Source organism: Hyla sarda, chromosome 4, assembly GCF_029499605.1.
Source record: "Hyla sarda isolate aHylSar1 chromosome 4, aHylSar1.hap1, whole genome shotgun sequence".
Taxonomy (NCBI): Eukaryota; Metazoa; Chordata; class Amphibia; order Anura; family Hylidae; genus Hyla; species Hyla sarda.
Genome location: NC_079192.1, coordinates 204,153,282 through 204,174,625, shown reverse-complemented (window position 1 = coordinate 204,174,625; position 21,344 = coordinate 204,153,282). Strand labels below are relative to the sequence as shown.

The 21,344-nt window shown below is 44.2% G+C and overlaps 1 protein-coding gene across 2 annotated transcripts in view; it reads right to left on the bottom strand.

The window, feature by feature from the left end:
- The window catches only part of CDC123 (cell division cycle 123), a 79,854-nt gene that overhangs the window by 57,314 nt on the left and 1,196 nt on the right, over positions 1–21,344 (bottom strand). Inside the window, exons 1-5 of one of the 2 annotated variants that reach the window (XM_056573324.1) lie at positions 16,902–17,327; positions 16,393–16,464; positions 12,699–12,759; positions 12,096–12,128; positions 9,767–9,862 (exon numbers count right to left, since the gene is read on the bottom strand). In XM_056573324.1, coding sequence (XP_056429299.1) covers positions 9,767–9,862; positions 12,096–12,128; positions 12,699–12,759; positions 16,393–16,464; positions 16,902–16,933 — 294 coding nt within the window. In that variant the 5' untranslated portion in view covers positions 16,934–17,327. Of the gene's footprint in view, positions 1–9,766; positions 9,863–12,095; positions 12,129–12,698; positions 12,760–16,392; positions 16,465–16,901; positions 17,328–21,344 lie in introns of those variants that run through there. The other variant, XM_056573322.1, reaches the window with a different exon arrangement.

Below are 21,344 nucleotides of genomic sequence, written 5' to 3'. Positions count from 1 at the left end.
GCCACACAGTTCAACCAAATTAATTGGTTTTATGGTGGTTGCATTTTATACCAAATAGGTGCCACATTGTTCATTTAATTTTCTTTTTAAAATTATTAAGAAAAAAAAAATGCTAGCACACCTTATGTGCTTTATCACAATGATAGACATAACTGCTCTAAGTGCATTGGCGCCAAAGGTTTAGGTTTCCAAATACGCTGCTTTGTCTCGTGATTGATTTGTTATTTAATACATTTCAAAAAGGCATTGAAACAGAAATTTCGCCTTGTGTCAAAAAAAAAACAAAAAAAAAAAACAGACTGTCTTTAGGATGAACTTGACAACTGCTATGTGGCCGATGAACTGCATATTGTGCAGCGAATTCTTGGCCCTTGCTGTATCGCTAATGGCATAAGAAATAAAAATCTTGCACAGCACATTTGCCTGTCACTTCCTCAGCGCGCCTGGTGACATGTTCTTGTCCACATTAAATTGGCAGTATGCTCAAATCAAAGTGTCACGGATTACATAAACACTGAACATTCTTCCCAGCATGTGCACAGACAAAAAAAAAAAAAAAAAAAAGTATTAACCCCTTGGCAACCCTTAAAATGTCTGTCTGTTTTGGCCCTTTGAATTTAATTTTTGTATTTTAAAGTCAGCAAAGCAAAACGAGCTGCACTTTCTAAGAGTATGTTAGGTGGTATAGAGAAAAAGATTAAGCTAGTTTAGGCATTTTTACACCGCTCCTCAAATGATATCATGAGAAGCATATAGATTAATTTAGATGTGGTAATTGATATGCTAATTTGGGATATATATGTATGCATATTTTATATAGTATATGCAGGATTAATCAGAATTTCACTCCAACTACTTTGTCTGTTTCTCTAAAATTACTAAATGGTTCCTGATGTTTCCTTGTGCAAGTTTACTTTAATGTAGTGTTTCCCAACCAGGGTGCCTCCAGTTGTTGCAAAACTACAACTCCCAGCATGCCCGGACAGCCAATGGCTGTCCGGGCATGCTGGGAGTTGTAGTTTTGCAAAAGCTGGAGGCACCCTGGTTGGGAAACACTGCATTAACGTATGCACCATATAGTATTCATCTATAACATCCTTCCATTTGGTGAAATGTAACCTTAGAATGTATAGAGACTTTCCTGTTTTTTACTGTATAAGCTAGATCACCTCTGTACTGTTATGGCCATCTGCAGATTGGGTTAAATCTTTCCTTTTGAAGAGATGTCTAGCTTGGCAAAATCTCCCTGTCAGTTAGCAAGACTCCATAGGGATACACTGACTGCCAGGGAGTGTTATCTGACCAGGTGGCCTATGAGTGAGTTGCTTTGCATATTCTTCTTCCCAGAATGTCTAGTGGAGTACTAAATGCCTTAAAAAAAAAAAAAAAAAACATTTCGACGGGAGCACCCCTTTTAACCCCTTAAGGACGCAGACCATTTGGGCCTTAAGGACTCAGACAATTACATTTTTACGTTTTTGTTTTTTCCTCCTCGCCTTCAAAAAATCATAACTCTTATATTTCCATCCACAGACTAGTATGAGGGCTTGTTTTTTGCGTGACCAGTTGTCTGTTGTAATGCCATCACTCACTTTACCATTAAATGTATGGCGCAACCAAAAAAATACTATTTGTATGGTGAAATTAAAAAGAAACCCGCAATTTTGCTAATTTTGGAAGGTTTTGTTTTCACACTATATAATTTACGGTAAAAATGACATGTGTTCTTTATTCTTTGGGTCAATAAGATTTAAATGATACCCATGATAACATACTTTTCTATTACTGTTGTGCTTAAAAAAATCCCAAACTTTTTAACCAAATTAGTATGTTTAAAATCCCCCTATTTTGAAGACCTATAACTTTTTCATTTTTAAAGTATTAGCGGCGGTATGAAGGCAAATTTTTTGTGCTGTGACCTGTACTTTTTATTGATACCATATTTGCTTATATAGAACTTTTAATCCATTTTTGATACATTTTTTGGGGAATAAAATGTTATTAAAAAAAAGCATCTATTTTGGACTTTTTTTTATTTTTACGTTCACGCCGTTCACCGTACGGTATCATTAACATTTTATTTTAATAATTCAGATATTTACGCATACCAAAAATGTATATAAAATATTTTTTAACACTTTTTGTGGGTGAAGTAGGGAAAATGGGACAATTTACGTTTTTATTGGGGGAGGGGGTTTTCACATTTTTTTTACTTTATTTTTTTACTTTTACACTTTAATAGTCCTCATAGGGGACTATTTATAGCAATCACTCGATTGCTAATCCTGTTCAGTGCTATGTATAGGACATAGCACTGATCAGGGTTATCGGTCATCTTCTGCTCTGGTCTGCGGGAAGGCAGATCAGAGCAGAAGACGCCGGGAACGCAGCGGAGCCAGGTGAGGGGACCTCCGTTTGCCGTGCTGGATGATCGGATCGCCGCGGCAGCGATGCGGGCGATCCGATCATCCATTTTAGTGACCGCGATGCTGCAGATGTCGTGATCTGTATTGATCACGGCATCTGAGGGGTTAATGGCGGACATCCGTGGGATCGCGGGTGTCCGCCATTACGGGCGGGTCCCTGGCTGCGATCAGCAGCCGGGACCTGCCGCTCATGATCCGGGCATCGCTCCGATGCTCGCGGTTATGCTTAGGACATTAATGTACGTCATGCTGCGTTAAGTACCACCTCACCAGGACGTACATTTACGGCGCTCGTCGTTAGGGGTTAATCAACTGGTGCAAGAAAAATAAACAGATTTGTAAATTACTTCTTCTAAAAAAAAATCTTAATCTTTCCAGTACTTTTTAGGGTCTGTATACTACAGAAGAAATTGTTTTCTATTTTGAACACAGAGCTGTCTGCTGACATCATAACCACAGTGCTCTCTGCTGTCCATTTTAGAAACTGTACAGAGCAGCATTTGTTTTCTATGGGGATTTTCTCCTACTCTGGACAGTTCTTAAAATGGACAGAGATGTCAGAAGAGAGCACTGTGGTCATGATTAGGGATCGACCGATATCGTTTTTTTAGGGCCGATACCGATAATCGGTGCAGGTTAGGGCCGATAGCCGATAACTTATACCGATATTCCGGTATAAGTTATCAGCTATTTAACCCCCTGCGACACCGCTGCAGATCATTGATTTAAAGCGGGCGCTTTAAATCAAATGATTTGCAGTGGCTTTTGCAGGGCGATAGGCCGCCGCCGCCACCACCCGCTTCTCTCCCCTACCTGTCAGGGTGGTCCGGGCCATCCATCCATCGTTCATGTAGTGTCCGGGAGCGTTCCGGGTGGTCCGGTCCGGGCTGTCCTTCTCCGGCAGTCATCTTCTCCACTCCGGGCAGGCTCCGGCCTAGTACGCTGCATAGACGCCGCTGCGCAGTGATGCCCGTGCGCAGCGACGCACCTGACGTCACGGTGTAGCGGCGTCTATGCAGCGTACTAGGCCAGAGCCTGCCCGGAGTGGAGAAGAAGACCGTGGGAGAAGGACAGCCCTGACCGGTTCCCTCTTCACCCGGAACGCCCCCGGACACTACAGGAAGGAAGGATGGATGGCCCGGACCACCCCCATTACGGGTAAGTTTAATTTTTTTTTTGACTCGGAGGGTGGGGGAGGGGCCCGACCGGTATAGCGGTATGGGCAAAAATCCATACCGGTATACTGCCCAGCATCACGGTGGGGGGTGCAACGCGGTGCGGTGGGTCGGGGGTGCGGTGCGGCGGGTCGAGGGGGTGGCGGTCGTGGTGCGGTGGGGGCGGTGCGGGTGGCGGGGCATTATCGGCAAGATAATTGCCGATACCGATAATGCCCAAAATCGTGATTATCGACCGATAATATCGGCCATACCGATAATCGGTCGATCCCTAGTCATGATGTCAGCAGAGAGCTCTATGTTCCAAAATAGAAATAATTTACAAATCTGTTTAACTTTCTGGCACCAGTTGATAAAAAAAAAAAAAAAAAAAAAAAAACAACGTTTTCGACGGGAATACCCCTTTAAAATTCTTCACAACCCGTGCTCCCCTCAAAGTGAACAGATACCCCCTGCCGCACTATATAAGCACACAGACAAGCTGCGATGCTTAGTTTAGGGGTTCATAACCAATTACCATGAGATATTTAATAAGGTAAAAAGGAACAGAAATATTTGTTTGCAAGATAAAAATTATATTTTAAAGAAAAACATCAGTTACTAAACTGTTGACCTAAAGGCTATGGGCACCTTTTCACTGAATTTTGTATTGACGATTTTTTTTTCTGAATTCAAAAGGAATCAGCTTTCTAAATAATCTTCACTATACATTTTCTACCATTGCCCTGTTAATTACAGAAAGATAAGTCAAATCAGACAGACTTTCTGCTTTCTCGTGTTAGAGATAATGGGGGAGATTTATCACAACGTGTGCAAAGGAAAAGTAGAGTAGTTGCCCAAAGCAACCAGATTGCGTCTTATATTTTTAGAGGTTTTTTTTAATTTTTTTTTTTTATTAAAGAAGCACGTTGCTATGGGTTGCTGCACCACTCTAACGCTACACAGGTTTTGATAAATCTCCCCCCAAGTGTCTGACACTTCACCCTGTCGGCATTCGGGGGAGATCAGGAAGTCCCCATACATTTTAGAAAGTTGGTCAGTTCTGCCAATGTCAGGGGGGTTTAGCCAACTTTGACAAAGTATTGGGACCTTAAGAAAAAAATGTGATAAAGGGAAATGGAGAAAAAGTTTTTTGCACCATAATACAGTGGGGCAAAAAAGTATTTTGTCAGCCACCAATTGTGCAAGTTCTCCCACTTAAAAAGATGAGAGGCCTGTAATTTTCATCATATGTATACCTCAACTATGAGAGACATAATGAGAAAAAAAAATTCATACAAAACACATTGTCTGATTTTTAAAAGAATTTATTTGCAAATTATGGTGGAAAATAAATACTTTGTCACCTACAAACAAGCAAGATTTCTGGCTCTCACAGACCTGTAACTTCTTCTATTAATGGCACCAATTTGAACTTGTTATCAGTTTAAAAGACACCTGTCCACAACCTCAAACAGTCACACTCCAAACTCCACTATGGCCAAGACCAAAGAGCTGTCGAAGGACACCAGAAACAAAATTGTAGACCTGCACCAGGCGGGAAAGACTGAATCTGCAATAGGCAAGCAGCTTGGTGTAAAGAAATCAACTGTGTTAGCAATAATTAGAAAACTGAAGACATACAAGGCCACTGATAATCTCCCTCGATCTGGGGCTCCCCGCAAAATCTCATCCCGTGGTGTCAAAACAATCACAAGAACAGTGAGCAAAAATTGCAGAACCACACGGGGGAACCTAGTGAATGAGAGCTGGGACCAAAGTAACAAAGGCTACCATCAGTAACACACTACACCACCAGGGACTCAAATCATGCAGTGCCAGACGTGTCCCCCTGCTTAGGCCAGTACATGTCCGGGCCAGTCTGAAGTTTGCTAGAGAGTATTTGGATGATCCAGAAGAGGATTGGGAGAATGCCATATGGTCAGATGAAACCAAAGTAGAACTTTTTGGCAAAAACTCAACTCGTCGTGTTTGGAGGAGAAAAAAATGCTGATTCGAACCCAATGACCACCATACCTACTGTGAAGCATGAGGGTGGAAACATCATGCTTTGGGGCTGTTTTTCTGCAAAGGGACCAGGACGACTGATCCGTGTAAAGGAAAGAATAAATGGAGCCATGTATCGTGAGATTATGAGAGAAAGGGCATTGAAGATAAAACATGGCTGGGTCTTTCAGCATGACAGTGATCCCAAACACACTGCCCAGGCAACGAAGGAGTGGCTTTTTAAGAAGCATTTCAAGGTCTTGGAGTGGCCTAGCCAGTCTTCAGCTCTCAACCCGTAGAAAACCTATGGAGGGAGTTGAAAGTCCGAGTTGCCCAGTGACAGCCCCAATACATCGCTGCTCTAGAGGAGATCTGCATGGAGGAATGGGCCAAAAACAGTGTGTGAAAAACTTGTGAAAAAACTTACAGAAAACGTCGGACCTCTGTCATTGCCAACAAAGGGTATATAACAAAGTATTGAGATGAACTTTTGTAATGGACCAAATACTTATTTTCCACCATAATTTGCAAATAAATTCTTTAAAAATCAATGTGATTTTATGGATTTCATTATGTCTCATTATGGATTTCATTATGTCTCTAATAGTTGAGGTATAACTATGATGAAAATTGCAGACCTCATCTTTTTAAGAGGGAGAACTTGCAAAACTGGTGGCTGACTAAATACTTTTTGGCCCCACTGTACATACATGGCAAAAATAAGAAATGTTTTTCAAAAGTATAAATATATTAAAGATACCTTCCACAAGGTTTTCTTAAAAGAAGGAATTTCAATAAATGCCAATTTAAAAAAAATGCAGGGATGTGGAAATTCTATCACCCGACACCTGGGACATGCAGTTCTGGGGAGGTGAATTATTTAGTCACTTAAAGTGCTATTCCAGGCAAAAACTTTTTTTATATATCAACTGGCTCCGGAAAGTTAAACAGATTTGTAAATTACTTCTATTAAAAAATCTTAATCCTTCCAATAGTTATTAGCTTCTTAAGTTTTCTGTCTAACTGCTCATTGATGATGTCACGTCCCGGGAGCTGTGCATGATGGGAGAATATCCCTTGCATGATGGGAAAATATCCCCATAGGAACTGCACAGCTCCCGGGACGCGAGTCATCAGAGAGCAGTTAGACAGAAAACAACAACTCAACTTCAGAAGCTAATAACTATTGGAAGAATTGAGATTTTTTAATAAAAGTAATTTACAAATCTGTTTAACTTTCGGGAGCCAGTTGATATATAAAAAAAAGTTTTGGCCTGGAATACCCCTTTAACCCTGCTTCGGGAAAGCAGAGCCAGGGCGCCACTCGGGATCCAGGAATTACCTACCGAATGGCCCGAGTGAGTGCCGCTTTAAAGTTTGTGTGTGCCACTAAACTTCTATAGATCGCAGCTGTATGCTACAGCCTATGGAGAGCTGCGCAGAACGTCAGTTTGCCGATGTAGGCGCGTGCAATGAAGTCACTCCTTGCGGGCACCTCTGTCAGGACCGAGCATGCAGAAGTCTGTGCTGCGAGCAGGGAGATGTAAGTTGCGTTTTTTTTCCCATTTTTCAAAAATGTAATCAAACGTCACTTAGGTAACTTACTACATAATGAGAGGACTTGCCTACCACGAGGGGCAAACCTATCTACTTAGGGGTATAATTGTTTAAATGGGAGCCCTACCTGATGGGGTTTATATCTATCTGGGGGCCTGTCTATCTACTTGGGATCCCAACCTGATGAGGATTATATCTATTTGGGGGCTTGTCTACCTAACGGGGGTCATATCTATCTGAGGCCCTGTCTGCATACTGCAGAAGCTTTACCTAATGGGGGGGTTCATATCTATCTGGGGCCCTGTCCACATACTGGGGGAGCTCTACCTAATGGGGTTAGAGAGAATGTACTGTAGTTGCAATGTAAAACTCCCTAACCAACACTAGTGACCTTATTTATAAACTATTTTGGTTGAATTAGTTTATGTACCAGGACAAGGGGATTGTCAAGGGGGACAAGTAAATTGTGCTCCTGTTTTAATCCCTTGGACAAGCAGTTTTTTTTATTTTTTTTCCCATACCACTGAAAATGCCATTCATACAAATCTTTATTGTAATTTTTAATAAAGTACCTTACTTGGAGCTATACCGTGAACAGATTGTCCACTTAGAGCAGACACTGATCATAATGGCCTTACAGAATGCTTGTGGTTTACTCCCCAGAACTATTATAAATTACATGGCATCCAGTGACTTCAACAGGTTCTGTGTATTACTACATGTACCCTACATCAGAATAAGTGGCCCTGCTGGAAACAATTCCTGGCAGTAACTACTACACATTGGGCAAAAAAGCCACATGTAAAAACTACAAACAAGAATTACAGCACCATACTACTAGCACCAAGATATATGTGTAATATAACACTTCTTTCATTGCAATACTGCTATAGAGAAAAACAGAGGTTACCATTTGGCCAAATAGTGTGTACCATCCCACCTCGATAAGGTGACCTCATTTGGGACGGACCCTAAACTATAGATATGCCTCTCCTGGGCTAGCACTAAGCCTACAGTTTCTGGGTATGTAAGACCCAGCTATTCCCTACTTAAAAACACCTAGTGGAATGGGTGGAGTGCACGAACCAAGATGGAGGCAGCCACTCCCTCCACATGTAACATAAAATGCAAAAATTGGTCAGCACATCTTACACCAGTGGTTCTCAACCTTTTTAGCCTGAGTACCCCTTGACAGCCCATTCCCAAAAAAAATTGTACCCCCATATTAGAGACATTTTGTAATGATTATAGTATAATTGATATGCTGTACTTTCCTCTATAACAGGCCCCCTCTTCCTATCCCTATCTCCACAATCCCCCGATTGAGGTATTTTCTAACCAGAGTTTTTTACTTTTCTTACTATCTGGCCTAGACCGCCATTAAAGGGGTAATCCGGCGCTTAGACATCTTATCCCCTATCCAAAAGGATAGGGGATAAGATGCTGGATCGCGGGGGTCCCGCTGCTGGGGACCCCCGTGGTCTTGCACACAGCACCCCAGTTAAAAATCAGTCCCAGGAGCATGTTCGCTCCGGGTCTGATTACCGGCGACCACAGGGCCGTCGGCGTGTGACGTCACGCTTTCGCCCCCGTTTGACGTCACACTCCGCCCCTTAATGCAAGCCTATGGGAGGGGGCGTGACACACAGTAATAGTACCCGCTTTGCATCCTCATAAAGTTGTTAGGCCCCCTCTGTGCCTCCAACTATAGCTGTAGGCCCTCAAACTGCCCCATATATAGTTGTAGGCCGCCATACTGTCCCGCTTTGGTGCTCCACTGCTCCTCTGGTCTCTGGACCTATTGCTATGGCTCATAGCAGTAGGTCCCCGGTCTGCAGGGGCAGTGGAGCAACAAAGCTGATGGTAGTTACTGCCCACAGCTGCCCAGTGCCCTTGTTTCCCCTTTGCTGTCCTCCTGCTCAGCTCCTCGGTGCAGTGACGTCAGCCTACCATTTCTTTCAAAGTGGTCCAGACCAGTAACCAGTGGCTGTGGCTGCCATTACTGATTTTTCTTCAAGTACCCCCTGGAGAACTGCTAAGTACCCCTGGGGGTACTTGTACCCCAGGTTGAGAACCACTGTCCTACACAACTATTATATATATATTAAGTACACAGGTGCAAGCTGCTGCAGATGAACTACAAATACAAACAACAGCTTTTTATGTTACATATGTGGAGTGTATTGTTCAGTTAATAGTTGCAAAAAAAAAATAAAAAATGATATAATATATTTCTCCTTTCTTGATAATAGGGTTACCAGTGAAGGTACCAGTTGTGTATGTCTGCTCTATTACACTGTGCTGACTTTTACTTTCAGATGTCAGCACAGTGTAGGGCCTGTTGCAGGCTTTTGTCAGACTACCACTGTGGCAAAGAAGTAGTCTAAAGTCATGGCTGAGATCACAGTAGCGGATCCTACCAGTGAGAGAATGTCAGAAATAAATAGCTGCATCACTTTTGAAGAAATTACTATAAAATTGAACAGGAAATGTCCAAGTCTCTGTAAAGTAAAAAAAATAAAAAATAAAAAAATACATTGCACAAATGCTTTGGGGGTAAAGAATTATTAATTATTGCATGACAGTAAGAACATTTAACAAAGTGATATGGTTAAACCCTACCCTTGGAGAGCTCCAGTTCAACTTAGGGAAAACACTGCCTCCAAGGGAATTAATGGCCTCTTGCACTTTTGTTGAAAATTCTGGAAACTCTGGTGCCTGTAAGAAAAAAAAATTTTCAAAAAAGAAAACTGTCTGCATTACTTTTATACACAATACCACAAGAACCTTATACAGTCATGGCCATAAATGTTGGCACTCCTGACATGTTTCAAGAAAATAAAAGTATTTCTCACAGAAAAGGATTGCAGTAAAGTATTTCTCACAGAAAAGGATTGCAGTAACATGTTTTGCTATACACATGTTTATTCCCCTTGTGTGTACTGAAACTAAACCAAAAAAGGGAGGAAAAAAGCAAATTGGACATAATGTAACACCAAACACCAAAAATGGGCTGGACAAAATATTTGGCACCCTTAACTTAATAATAATATTTGGTTGCACACCCTTTAGAAAAAATAACCATCAATAAGCTTCTTACACCTCTCAGCCGGAACATTGGACTACTCTTGCTTTGCAAACTGCTCCAGGTCTCTCTTATTGGAAGGGCGCCTTTTCCCAACAGAAATTTTAAGATCTCTCCACAGATGTTCAATGGGATTTAGATCTGGACTAATTTCTGGCCACTTCAGAACTCTCCAGTGCTTTGTTGCCATCCATTTCTGGATACTTTTTGACATATGTTTGGGGTCATTGTCCTGCTGGAAGACCCAAGTCCTCGGATGCAAACCCAGCTTTCTGACACTGGGCTGTACAGTGCGACACAAAATCTGTTGGTAATCCTCAGATTTCATGATGACTTGCACACATTCAAGGCACCCAGTGCCAGAGGCAGCAAAACAACCCCAAATCATCATTGAACCTCAACCATATTTCACTGAAGGTACTGTGTTCTTTTCTTTGTAGGCCTCATTCCATTTTCAGTAAACAGTAGAATGATGTGCTTTACCAAAAAGCTCTATCTTGGTCTCACCTGTCCACAATACTTTTTCCCAGAAGGATTTTGGCTTACTTAAAGTATATTTTGGAAAAATGTAGTCTTGCTTTTTTTATGTCTCTGTGTCAGCAGTGGGGTCCTCCTGGGTCTCCTGCCATAGCGTTTCACTTCATTTGAATTACGACGGATAGTTTGTGCTGAACACTGATGCTCCCTGAGCCTGCAGGACACCTTGAATATCTTCGGAACTTGTTTGAGGCTGCTTATCCACCATCCTGACTATCCTGGATTGACACCTTTCATCAATTTTTCTCTTACGTCCACACCCAGGGAGATTAGCTACAGTGCCATGGGTTGCAAACTTCTGTTTCAGGTGTGATTTTTATATTGCCCACACATGTTACTTGCCCCAGGTGAGTTTAAAGGAGCATCACATGCTTGAAACAATCTTTTTTTCCCCACAATTTTGAAAGGGTGCTAATAATTTTGTCCAGCCCATTTTTGGAGTTTGGTGTTATGTCCAATTTGCTTTACTTCCTCCTTTTTTGGTTCAGTTCCAATACACACAGAGGGAATAAGCATGTATAGCAAAACATGTGTTCGTGCAATCCTTTTCTGTAATCCTTTTCATTCTGAAATACCGTATTTATCGGCGTATAACATGCACTTTTTAGGCTAAAATTTTTAGCCTAAAGTCTAAGTGCGTGTTATACGCTGATACACCCCCCAGGAAAGGTAGGGGGAGAGAGGCCGTCGCTGCCCGCTTCTCTCCCCTGCCTTCTCTGGGGTCTAGAGCCCTGCTGCCGGCCCTTCTCACCCCCTGGCATGACGTCAGTGCGCCGCGCCGTGCATAGCAACGACGCAGGGCACACACGCCGGAGGCCTGCAGCAGCGCGGACCCGACCCAAGTAATTATGCCACCGGGGATGGGGGGAGGCAACGGGGCAGCGGCGCCGGCAATGGGTGCCGCTGCCCCTTCTCTTCCCCTGGCTGTCAGCGCCGCTTCTCTCCCCCTGGCTATCGGCGCCGGCACCGATAGTCAGGGGGAGAGAAGGGGCAGCGGCACGGCTCTAGACCCCAGGAAAGGCAGGGGGAGAGAAGCGGGCAGCGACGGCCTCTCTCCCCCTGCATTTCCTGGGGATGTATCGGGGTATACACGCGCACACACACGCACCCTCATTTTACCATGGATATTTGGGTAAAAAACTTTTTTTACCCAAATATTCTTGGTAAAATGAGGGTGCGTGTTATAGGCCGGTTCTTGGTATACCCCGATAAATACGGTACTTCATTTTCTTGAAAATTTTCAGGAGTGCCAACATTTACGGCCATGACTTTATGGCTTTAACCATAAAATTAAATCAAAGGCAACATTTTTGTCAGAAAAGGACCTACCGTAAGTGTTGTTGTGTTCTCGTCATCTGACCACTGAGGGCAAAAAATAAATAAATTAAGAAATTGAGATTTTATTACACTTGTAGGCAGCAGACACTAGAACAACCAAACATCACACAATGGAAAACCAGTTATATATGCCACAGTTATGAACAACATTTTTAAATTTAAGGATATGGAAACAATCAGGGAAATAGAGGATACAGAAAAGTTCTATCCAAGGGCCCATTCACACATGCATTTTCTGAGCAGAGAATTCTTCTGCTGAAAATACAGTGCAGCAGCCTCCCATTGTTTTCATGGAATTGTGCGGCACCATTCACATACAGGAATTTCGCCACAGATTGAATCTCTGCCCAGGGTGTCTGTAGTGTGAATGAGCCCAAACTAGTATAACCACTTCAGCACCATGGTAGTTTACCCCAGAAGTTTATTCCCAAATTATAAAGTGATAGCATATCAAGAGGATATTAATATGGGTCCAACTTCTGAACATCCACCAATCCTAAGAATAAAGGAGTACACAGCATCAATTTAAGGCTGAATCTTCCTCACTGTTTCCCTGCACAGTAGGCTGAATATTGAGCGGTATATAAACATCACCTGCACCTCTTCTTCCTCATCACTGTTAGGGTCTGGCTGAGAACATCCCGCAGAATCTTCCCTGCACAAGAAGGGGAACAAAAAAATAAATAAAAAATTTACTTGGTAACATTTTTTTAATCTGTAAATACACTGCTCAAAAAAATAAAACAAACACCAAGATAACACATCCTAGATCTGAATGAACTAATCGGATGAAATACTTTCGTCTTTACATAGGTGAATAGGTGGACAACAAAATCACAGAAAAATTATCAATGGAAATCAAATTTATCAACCCATGGAGGTCTGGGTATAGAGTCACACTCAAAATCTAAATGGAAAACCACACTACAGGCTGATCCAACTTTGATGTAATGTCCTTAAAACAAGTCAAAACGAGGCTCAGTAGTGTGTGTGGCCTCCACATATGACCTCCCTACAATGACTGGGCATGCTCCTGATGAGGTGGAGGGTGGTCTCCTGAGGGATGTCCTCCCAGACCTGGACTAAAGCATTCGCGAGACAAGATGTCCCAGATGTGCTCAATCGGATTCAGGACTGGGGAATGGGGGAGCCAGTCCATAGCATCAATGCCTTCCTCTTGCAGGAACTGCTGACACACTCCAGCCACATGAGGTCTAGCATTGTCTTGCATTAGGAGGAACCCAGGGCCAACCGCACCAGCATATGGTCTCACAAGGGGTCTGAGGATCTCATCTCTGTACCTAACGGCAGTCAGGCTACCTCTGGCAAGCACATGGAGGGCTGTGCGCCCCCCCCCCCAAAGAAATGCCACCCCACACCATTACTGACCTACCGTCCAAACCGGTCATGCTGGAGGATGTTGCAGGCAGCAGAAAGTTCTCCATGGCGTTTCCAGACTCAAAACTGCTATATATATATCTCAACTGGCTCCAGAAAGTTAAACAGATTTGTAAATGACTTCTATTAAAAAATCTTAATCCTTTCAGTACTTATGAGCTTCTGAAGTTGAGTTGTTCTTTTCTGTCTAAGTGCTCTCTGATGACCCATGTCTCGGGAACCACCCAGTTTAGAAGAGGTTTGCTATGGGGATTTTCTTCTAAACTGGGCTGTTCCCGAGACACGTGTCATCAGAGAGCACTAAGACAGAAAAGAACAACTCAACTTCAGAAGCTCACAAGTACTGAAAGGATTAAGATATTTTAATAGAAGTAATTTACAAATCTGCTTAACTTTCTGGAGCCAGTTGATATAAAAAAAAAAATTCCTGGATAACCCCTTTAAGCACAATAGAAAAAAAAAAAAAAAAAAAGACACGCTAAATTCCAAGATCTGTAACTTTCCTATGTTTCTCTCGACAGTAGTGTGGGGCTTGTAGAAGCTGTATAGAGGCATGTACATAGCATACTTTGAGTGACTTCAAAAGGACGCTGGCTGCATGGAAACCCATGAACACCTGGTAAAGGTGTCGCCAAGGTGATGATGGGCTGAAAGATCCCCAAAAAATGCCTTAGGGTGCATTCACACCACGTTTTTGCAATACAGTTCCTGTATACGTTTTTTTTTTAAACATGGGAGTCAATGGGAACCGTAGAGAACCGTATGTGCGTACAGTTCCACCCGGTTTACACCATACGGATTTTGACTTTGCACAGTTTTTTTTCTTGGAATTTCGGTCAAACAAGTGAAACTTTATTCATAATGGAGTGAAAAGTTAAAAACGTATACGCTTTTTTTTTCTTAAAAAACGGATACAACCGGACATAATTTTTCAAACTGTATAAGAGTTAAAAATTTGTACACACATTTTGATACAGTTTAGTACGGTTTTGAGGAATCCATCTTTTATCAAAAACCTGATAAGGGAACTGTATCGGAAAAACATGGTGTGAATGCAGCCTTAGGCTGGTTCACATCATGATTTGAACCTCTGATGCACAGATTGGATTTCAAAAGCTCAAATTGGCTGAAATCATATCTGTGCATGGGCAGATACGGACCCTTTAACTTCTATGAGGCTGAGAACCTGTTGAAGTCAGCTAGTGACTATGAATGGGTCATTTTCTCAAGGCATCCGAATTTTTGACACAGACTGAAAATCATGGCAGACCACGATTTTCAGTCTGTGACAAAAATCGGTTGCGCAGAAGTTAAAGGGAAGTTAAAGGGTCCATGTCTGTCCATGCACAGATACGATGTCAGACGATTTTAGCTTCCGAAATCGTATCTGTACATCGGAGGTTCAAATAGTCATGTGAACCGAGCCTTACATACCACGGTCATGATTTTATCACGGCATGTAAGGGGTTAAACTACCAGGATCAGTTGGTTCATTGGTCATGGTAGTTGTCATAACAGCTGAGCTCCCCGTGATTCCTAGAATGGGAGATCCGTAGCAACTTATTCCAGTCTCACCGTAACAATCCATACTGCTCAGATATGGCCCCTTAGGTGACCACTGTAAAAAGGCAAATTGACAGTCACTAATACGTTAATAAACAAAGCACCTGTGAGACCTACACTTCCAATCTTATCTCTTTAAAGGGGTACTCCCCTGGAAAACGTTTTTTTTTTTTTAGCTCCCACCATCCTTTTATTTTTTTTTCTGTCCCTGCCTATTGCCCATCTATCCCTAACCCCCTCCCTGCCTTAAATTTTTTTTTACTATCCTATTAAATGCCTTTTTGTCTGCCCTGTGGCAACTTTGTCATGGCCGCGGCGCTACCCCCGCAACGCCCCCCCCCCCCCCCAAGCAATAAACTTAATTGCCGCGGCGCTACCCCAGCAGCTACACCCCACCCCCCAAGCAATAAACTTCATGGCCGCGGCGCTAAGAATCCCCCCACCCGAAACAGACATACCGAGTCCTGAGCAGCAGCAGGAGGCGGGGCCGGCATTTGAGGCCAGGGAGCCAATGCGCTCTCAGCGCTCAATCCAGCCTTTCTGATTGATAGGCAGGGAGCGAGCGCAATATAAATGAATTCGGATCGATTGCCCGACCGGCATCGGTCCGAATTCAGGCGTGACGTCTTGCCAGGCTGCAGCCGGCCACTAGGAGGGAGACCCCTAGTGGCCGGTTTTCAAACGTTAATTTCACCCTTATAATATAAAAATAAATAATGGAAATATATTACAGATATGTTGTAGTACAAAAGTACTACTACATATCAAAAAATTAAGTTGGTGACAGTGCCCATTTAAGTCAACTGGAACCAGAAAGTATAAACACATTTTTAAATGACTTCCATTAAAAATACTTAAACCTTCCAGTATAAGAAGCTGCTGTATGCTCCACAGAAAGTTCTATTCTTTTTGAATTTCCTTTCACTCTGACCATAGTGCTCTCTGCTGACACCTCTGTCCATGTCAGGAACTGTCCAGAGTAGCATATGTTTCCTATGGACAGAGGTGTCAGCAGAGAGCACTGTGGTCAGACAGGAAGGAAATTCAAAATGAAAAGAGGTTCCTCTGGAAAATACAGCAGCTGATAAGTACTGGAAGGATTAAGATTTTTAAATAGAAGTAATTTACAAACCTGTTTAACTTTCTGGCACCAGTTGAGTACCACTTTAAAGGGAAACTGTCTGTTAGTGTAACTAATCATAGCATCACACAGAGGTTAGAAGCCCCTTTAGCTGATTTCCATCACATAGACACAGCACAAAATTATAAGGCAAAGATATTTATTCTATATATTGTTTAACATTATTATTAAGTACATAAACTTTACCTTCCAGAGACCACCAATGTGCCGTCATCAAGCAAATAGTCCTTTACATTTTCTGGGAGAGCAATTATAACACTAAAAAATAAATAAAAAAAGACAATTTACCGTATTAGTACTCATAATTATTTCAAGATGGAAAAAGCAGCACAGTGTAACAGCAAATGCTACCAGATGAAATTTTTCTATTATCGAGTTTTATTTGCAGCATGAGACAACATAACTAAAACTCATCAGTGTCCCAATATTTTAACCTCTATTACCTTATGTGCTGAAAATACAGTCCTGTAATGGGAATTGTACGCAGCATTAAACTGGGGGAAAAATCTCCCAAACATTGATCATCAAGTTAGATGTGAATTGTAGGATAAGCAATAATATATGACAGCTAAAAAATAGAGAATGCAGCATAATAAAAGAGAGCATAAATGTAGTCACTAGTAACACCACAGGTAAGCTGCAGTATATGTCAGAATGCCTTTTCAGTTTCATCCTGAAAAACACTATTGACGTACCCTGAAAACATGTTGTGAATAGGACCCAACATTAACAGGACTGTCTGTTGGGGACTTTTTTCAAAATAATAATGTGGTAACTTCCTTTGGGTGTAGTGTAGTTGGGGTGTTGCTTCGGTATATGAGGGGTTAATTTAACCCTTGTCACTCGCGACGCCAGGGTGGGGATTAATACGCTGAGGTAAATCTTCGGCCTATCGCCACCCTTCCCAGAAACGATAGGTGCGTGCTTAAATGAATGAAAGTCCACAATAGAGATGAACTTGAACTTGCATAAACTTTACTGAGGTACTTGCGGTACATCCAATTAACAGCAACAGTCTTAGCAATACAGTCTCTATATAGCACGGCAGTGATTGACAGATGCTGCGGACCATTGACTTATCCAAGGATTATTAGAATTAGGATTGGTGCAGAGATCCGTCCAGGATTTAGGGGTCTATTTAGGTCCGGTGATCTTGCTGAGTTAACAGGGATTGAGATAACTCACAGTTTTGTAAAGATGGCCGTTGCCGCAAGGCTTGGGCCTAGTCACTGCTGATGACAGCTGCGCAGATCCTCCTCCATCAGCAGCCCACGAGGAAAGAAAAAAACAATTAATGGCCGCCGCTCCCTTATATGGGCAGGGCCGTTTTGGATTGGTCAGGTGATCGCCCACCATGCATTGTAACTGTGAGTGACAGCTGACACAGCTGTCACTCACCATTACAATGCATGGTGGGCGATCACCTGACTTCCTCCAAAAAGGTCCTTAAAGGAGTAGTCCAGTGGTGAACAACTTATCCCCTGTCCTAAGGATAGGGGATAAGTTGCAGATCGCGGGGGGTCCGACCGCTGGGGCCCTCCGCGATCTCCTGTACGGGGCCCCAACAGCCCACGGGAAGGGGGCGTGTCGACCTCCGCACGAAGCGGCGGCCGACACGCCCCCTCAATACAACTCTATGGCTGAGCCGGAACGCTGCCTTCGGCAATCTCCGGCTCTGCCATAGCGATGTATTGAGGGGGCGTGTCGGCCGCCGCTTCATGCGGTGGTCGACACCCGCTATCTGGCTGGAGAGCCGGTGCATTGCCGTGGAATGAGATTTGCCATAGAATGAGATGGTCCGCCTCCATCACATCCTATTGGCTCTCTGTTGTCACGTGACATATTTAAACTTCTCGCATCGATGCGCACAGTAGTCTCAGTTTGGCTATCACAGGGAGAGGATCTCCTCACCCTGTGATAGCTGAAGCTGCACGGAGCTCACATGGGTTCTGTGGCCCGACAGAAGTTCACACATGTACGCAGCTCATACGGCTGCCTCATATACATTTACTCTATTATTACATGTACTGTTGATCCACAGCGCTATCGGGATTCCTATGCCCGATGGCGCTGTCATCAGTGTGCGTCCCCGCGAGCGCCCCACGCCCGCAGCTCTACTCCCCGTCCCCCGCAGCTCTACTCCCCGTCCCCCGCAGCTCTACTCCCCGTCCCCCGCAGCTCTACTCCCCGTCCCCTGTGAACGCTCAAGGGAGCGATCCACAGCGCTATGGGGATTCCTACGCCCGATGGTGCTGTCATCAGTGTGCGTCACCGCGAGCGCCCCACGGCCGCAGCTCTACTCCCCGTCCCGTTAACGCTCAGGGAGCGGGGAACAGAAAGTAGAGCATCGGGCGCAGGTAAAGTAGTACTGCGCATGCGCAGCACTACGCGAATAACTTGACCTGCGCCCGATGCTCTACTTTCTGTTCCCCGCTCCCTGAGCGTTAACGGGACGGGGAGTAGAGCTGCGGGGGGCGGAGGACGGGGAGTAGAGCTGCGGGCGTGGGGCGCTCGCGGGGACGCACACTGATGACAGCGCCATCGGGCGTAGGAATCCCCATATCGCTGTGGATCGCTCCCTGAGGGTTCACAGGGGACGGGGAGTAGAGCTGCGTAGGACGGGGAGTAGAGCTGCGGGGGACGGGGAGTAGAGCTGCGGGGGACGGGGAGTAGAGCTGCGGGGGACGGGGAGTAGAGCTGCGGGGGACGGGGAGTAGAGCTGCGGGGGACGGGGAGTAGAGCTGCGGGGGACGGGGAGTAGAGCTGCGGGGGACGGGGAGTAGAGCTGCGGGGGACGGGGAGTAGAGCTGCGGGGGACGGGGAGTAGAGCTGCGGGGGACGGGGAGTAGAGCTGCGGGGGACGGGGAGTAGAGCTGCGGGGGACGGGGAGTAGAGCTGCGGGGGACGGGGAGTAGAGCTGCGGGGGACGGGGAGTAGAGCTGCGGGGGACGGGGAGAAGAGCTGCGGGGGACGGGGAGAAGAGCTGCGGGGGACGGGGAGAAGAGCTACGGGGGACAGGGAGTACAGCTGCGGGGGACGGGGAGTAGAGATGCGGGGGACGGGGAGTAGAGATGCGGGGGACGGGGAGTAGAGCTGCGGGCGTGGGGCGCTCGCGGGGACGCACACTGATGACAGCGCCATCGGGCATAGGGATCCCGATAGCGCTGTGGATCAACAGTAAATGAGGCAGCCGTATGAGCTGCGTACATGTGTGAACTTCTGTCGGGCCACAGAACCCATGTGAGCTCCGTGCAGCTTCAGCTATCACAGGGTGAGGAGATCCTCTCCCTGTGATAGCCAAACTGAGACTACTGTGCGCATCGATGCGTGAAGTTTAAATATGTCACGTGACAACAGAGAGCCAATAGGATGTGATGGAGGCGGACCATCTCATTCTATGGCAAATCTCATTCCACGGCAATGCACCGGGGCCCCGTACAGAGAGATCGCAGGGGGCCCCAGCGGTCGGACCCCCCCCCCCCCCCCCCCGCGATCTCAAACTTATCCCCTATCCTTAGGGTAGGGGATACGTTTTTCACCACTGGACTGCCCCTTTAAACCAGAAAACCATAGAGTTTTGGAACACATCACGTGACCCGCAGGTCCTGTGACACTACAGCAAGGTAAGTACACTTTATCTACATATTTACACACTGAATTTGAATAATTTTAACTATTAAAGGGGTGACAAGGGGCTAACTATTGATGAGGACCCCACCGGTACCTAGGGACTCTGAATTTGGGGACCTCACCACAAGGTAACGGATGCAATCTGGTACCGGAACACCACAATAATATTTTATGACCTCTTGGCAGGACTGATCACAAAACATCAATCATATAATGATACCAACTGGAATACTGTGAATTTTCCACAGTGGAAAATCTGTAGCGTTTATATTCTGTAGGTACACTTCTTGGATTTTGTCTCTGCACAGAGACACACGGGCAAAAGCTGCAGGGACTTTTTCTCAAAAAGATACTTTTTTAAATAATGCAAATTGCAAATATACATATAAATGTTATGATGTACTATATATATTTTTTTTTTTAGCAAATAACAGGTAGGCTTTAACAAAAGGGTACCAACAATTTTGTCCACATCTGTATGTAAATTCATAAAGAAAGAGGCGTCAAACAGGACATAAATATCACAAAGTATACTTTATTAACATGAATCCAAAATGACAAAACATTTAAAATGATTTAAAAGAATACATATATAGTAATAAACATAAATCCAAAAAGTGCTGAGAGAGAAACGGGGGCTATGCTTGTCTGCCAGCGGAAGGGTTAAATAGTTGGTACACAATAAGTATTGACTCCCGTGGATTAATGAGGGAGGCTACTGCTCATAGATTGTGGATTGAATATTAGAGTCGGATCCGGCAAGTATGCCCGGATCGCGAGTAAGTACAGAAAAAGTCCAAGAGCAGACAAAAAAGTCTCAGGGGGTCAATAACACATTATGAGTAGGACAAAGCCTGAACTAGGCAGAAATAACAAAATACTTTACCAAGTGGAGCAAGGAGTACAGCGCTACAGCCACCCGCCACCCAACGTTTCACCAATGAAGGCTTCTTCCGGAAGAAGCCTTCATTGGTGAAACGTTGGGTGGCGGGTGGCTGTAGCGCTGTACTCCTTGCTCCACTTGGTAAAGTATTTTGTTATTTCTGCCTAGTTCAGGCTTTGTCCTACTCATAATGTGTTATTGACCCCCTGAGACTTTTTTGTTTGCTCTTGGACTTTTTCTGTACTTACTCGCGATCCGGGCATACTTGCCGGATCCGACTCTAATATTCAATCCACAATCTATGAGCAGTAGCCTCCCTCATTAATCCACGGGAGTCAATACTTATTGTGTACCAACTATTTAACCCTTCCGCTGGCAGACAAGCATAGCCCCCGTTTCTCTCTCAGCACTTTTTGGATTTATGTTTATTACTATATATGTATTCTTTTAAATCATTTTAAATGTTTTGTCATTTTGGATTCATGTTAATAAAGTATACTTTGTGATATTTATGTCCTGTTTGACGCCTCTTTCTTTATGAATTTAATCTATGTCTTGTGGCGTAGGACCTACTGTGTGGGAATTTTTTCTTTTGGTATCACATCTGTATGTAGGAGTCTAGGTC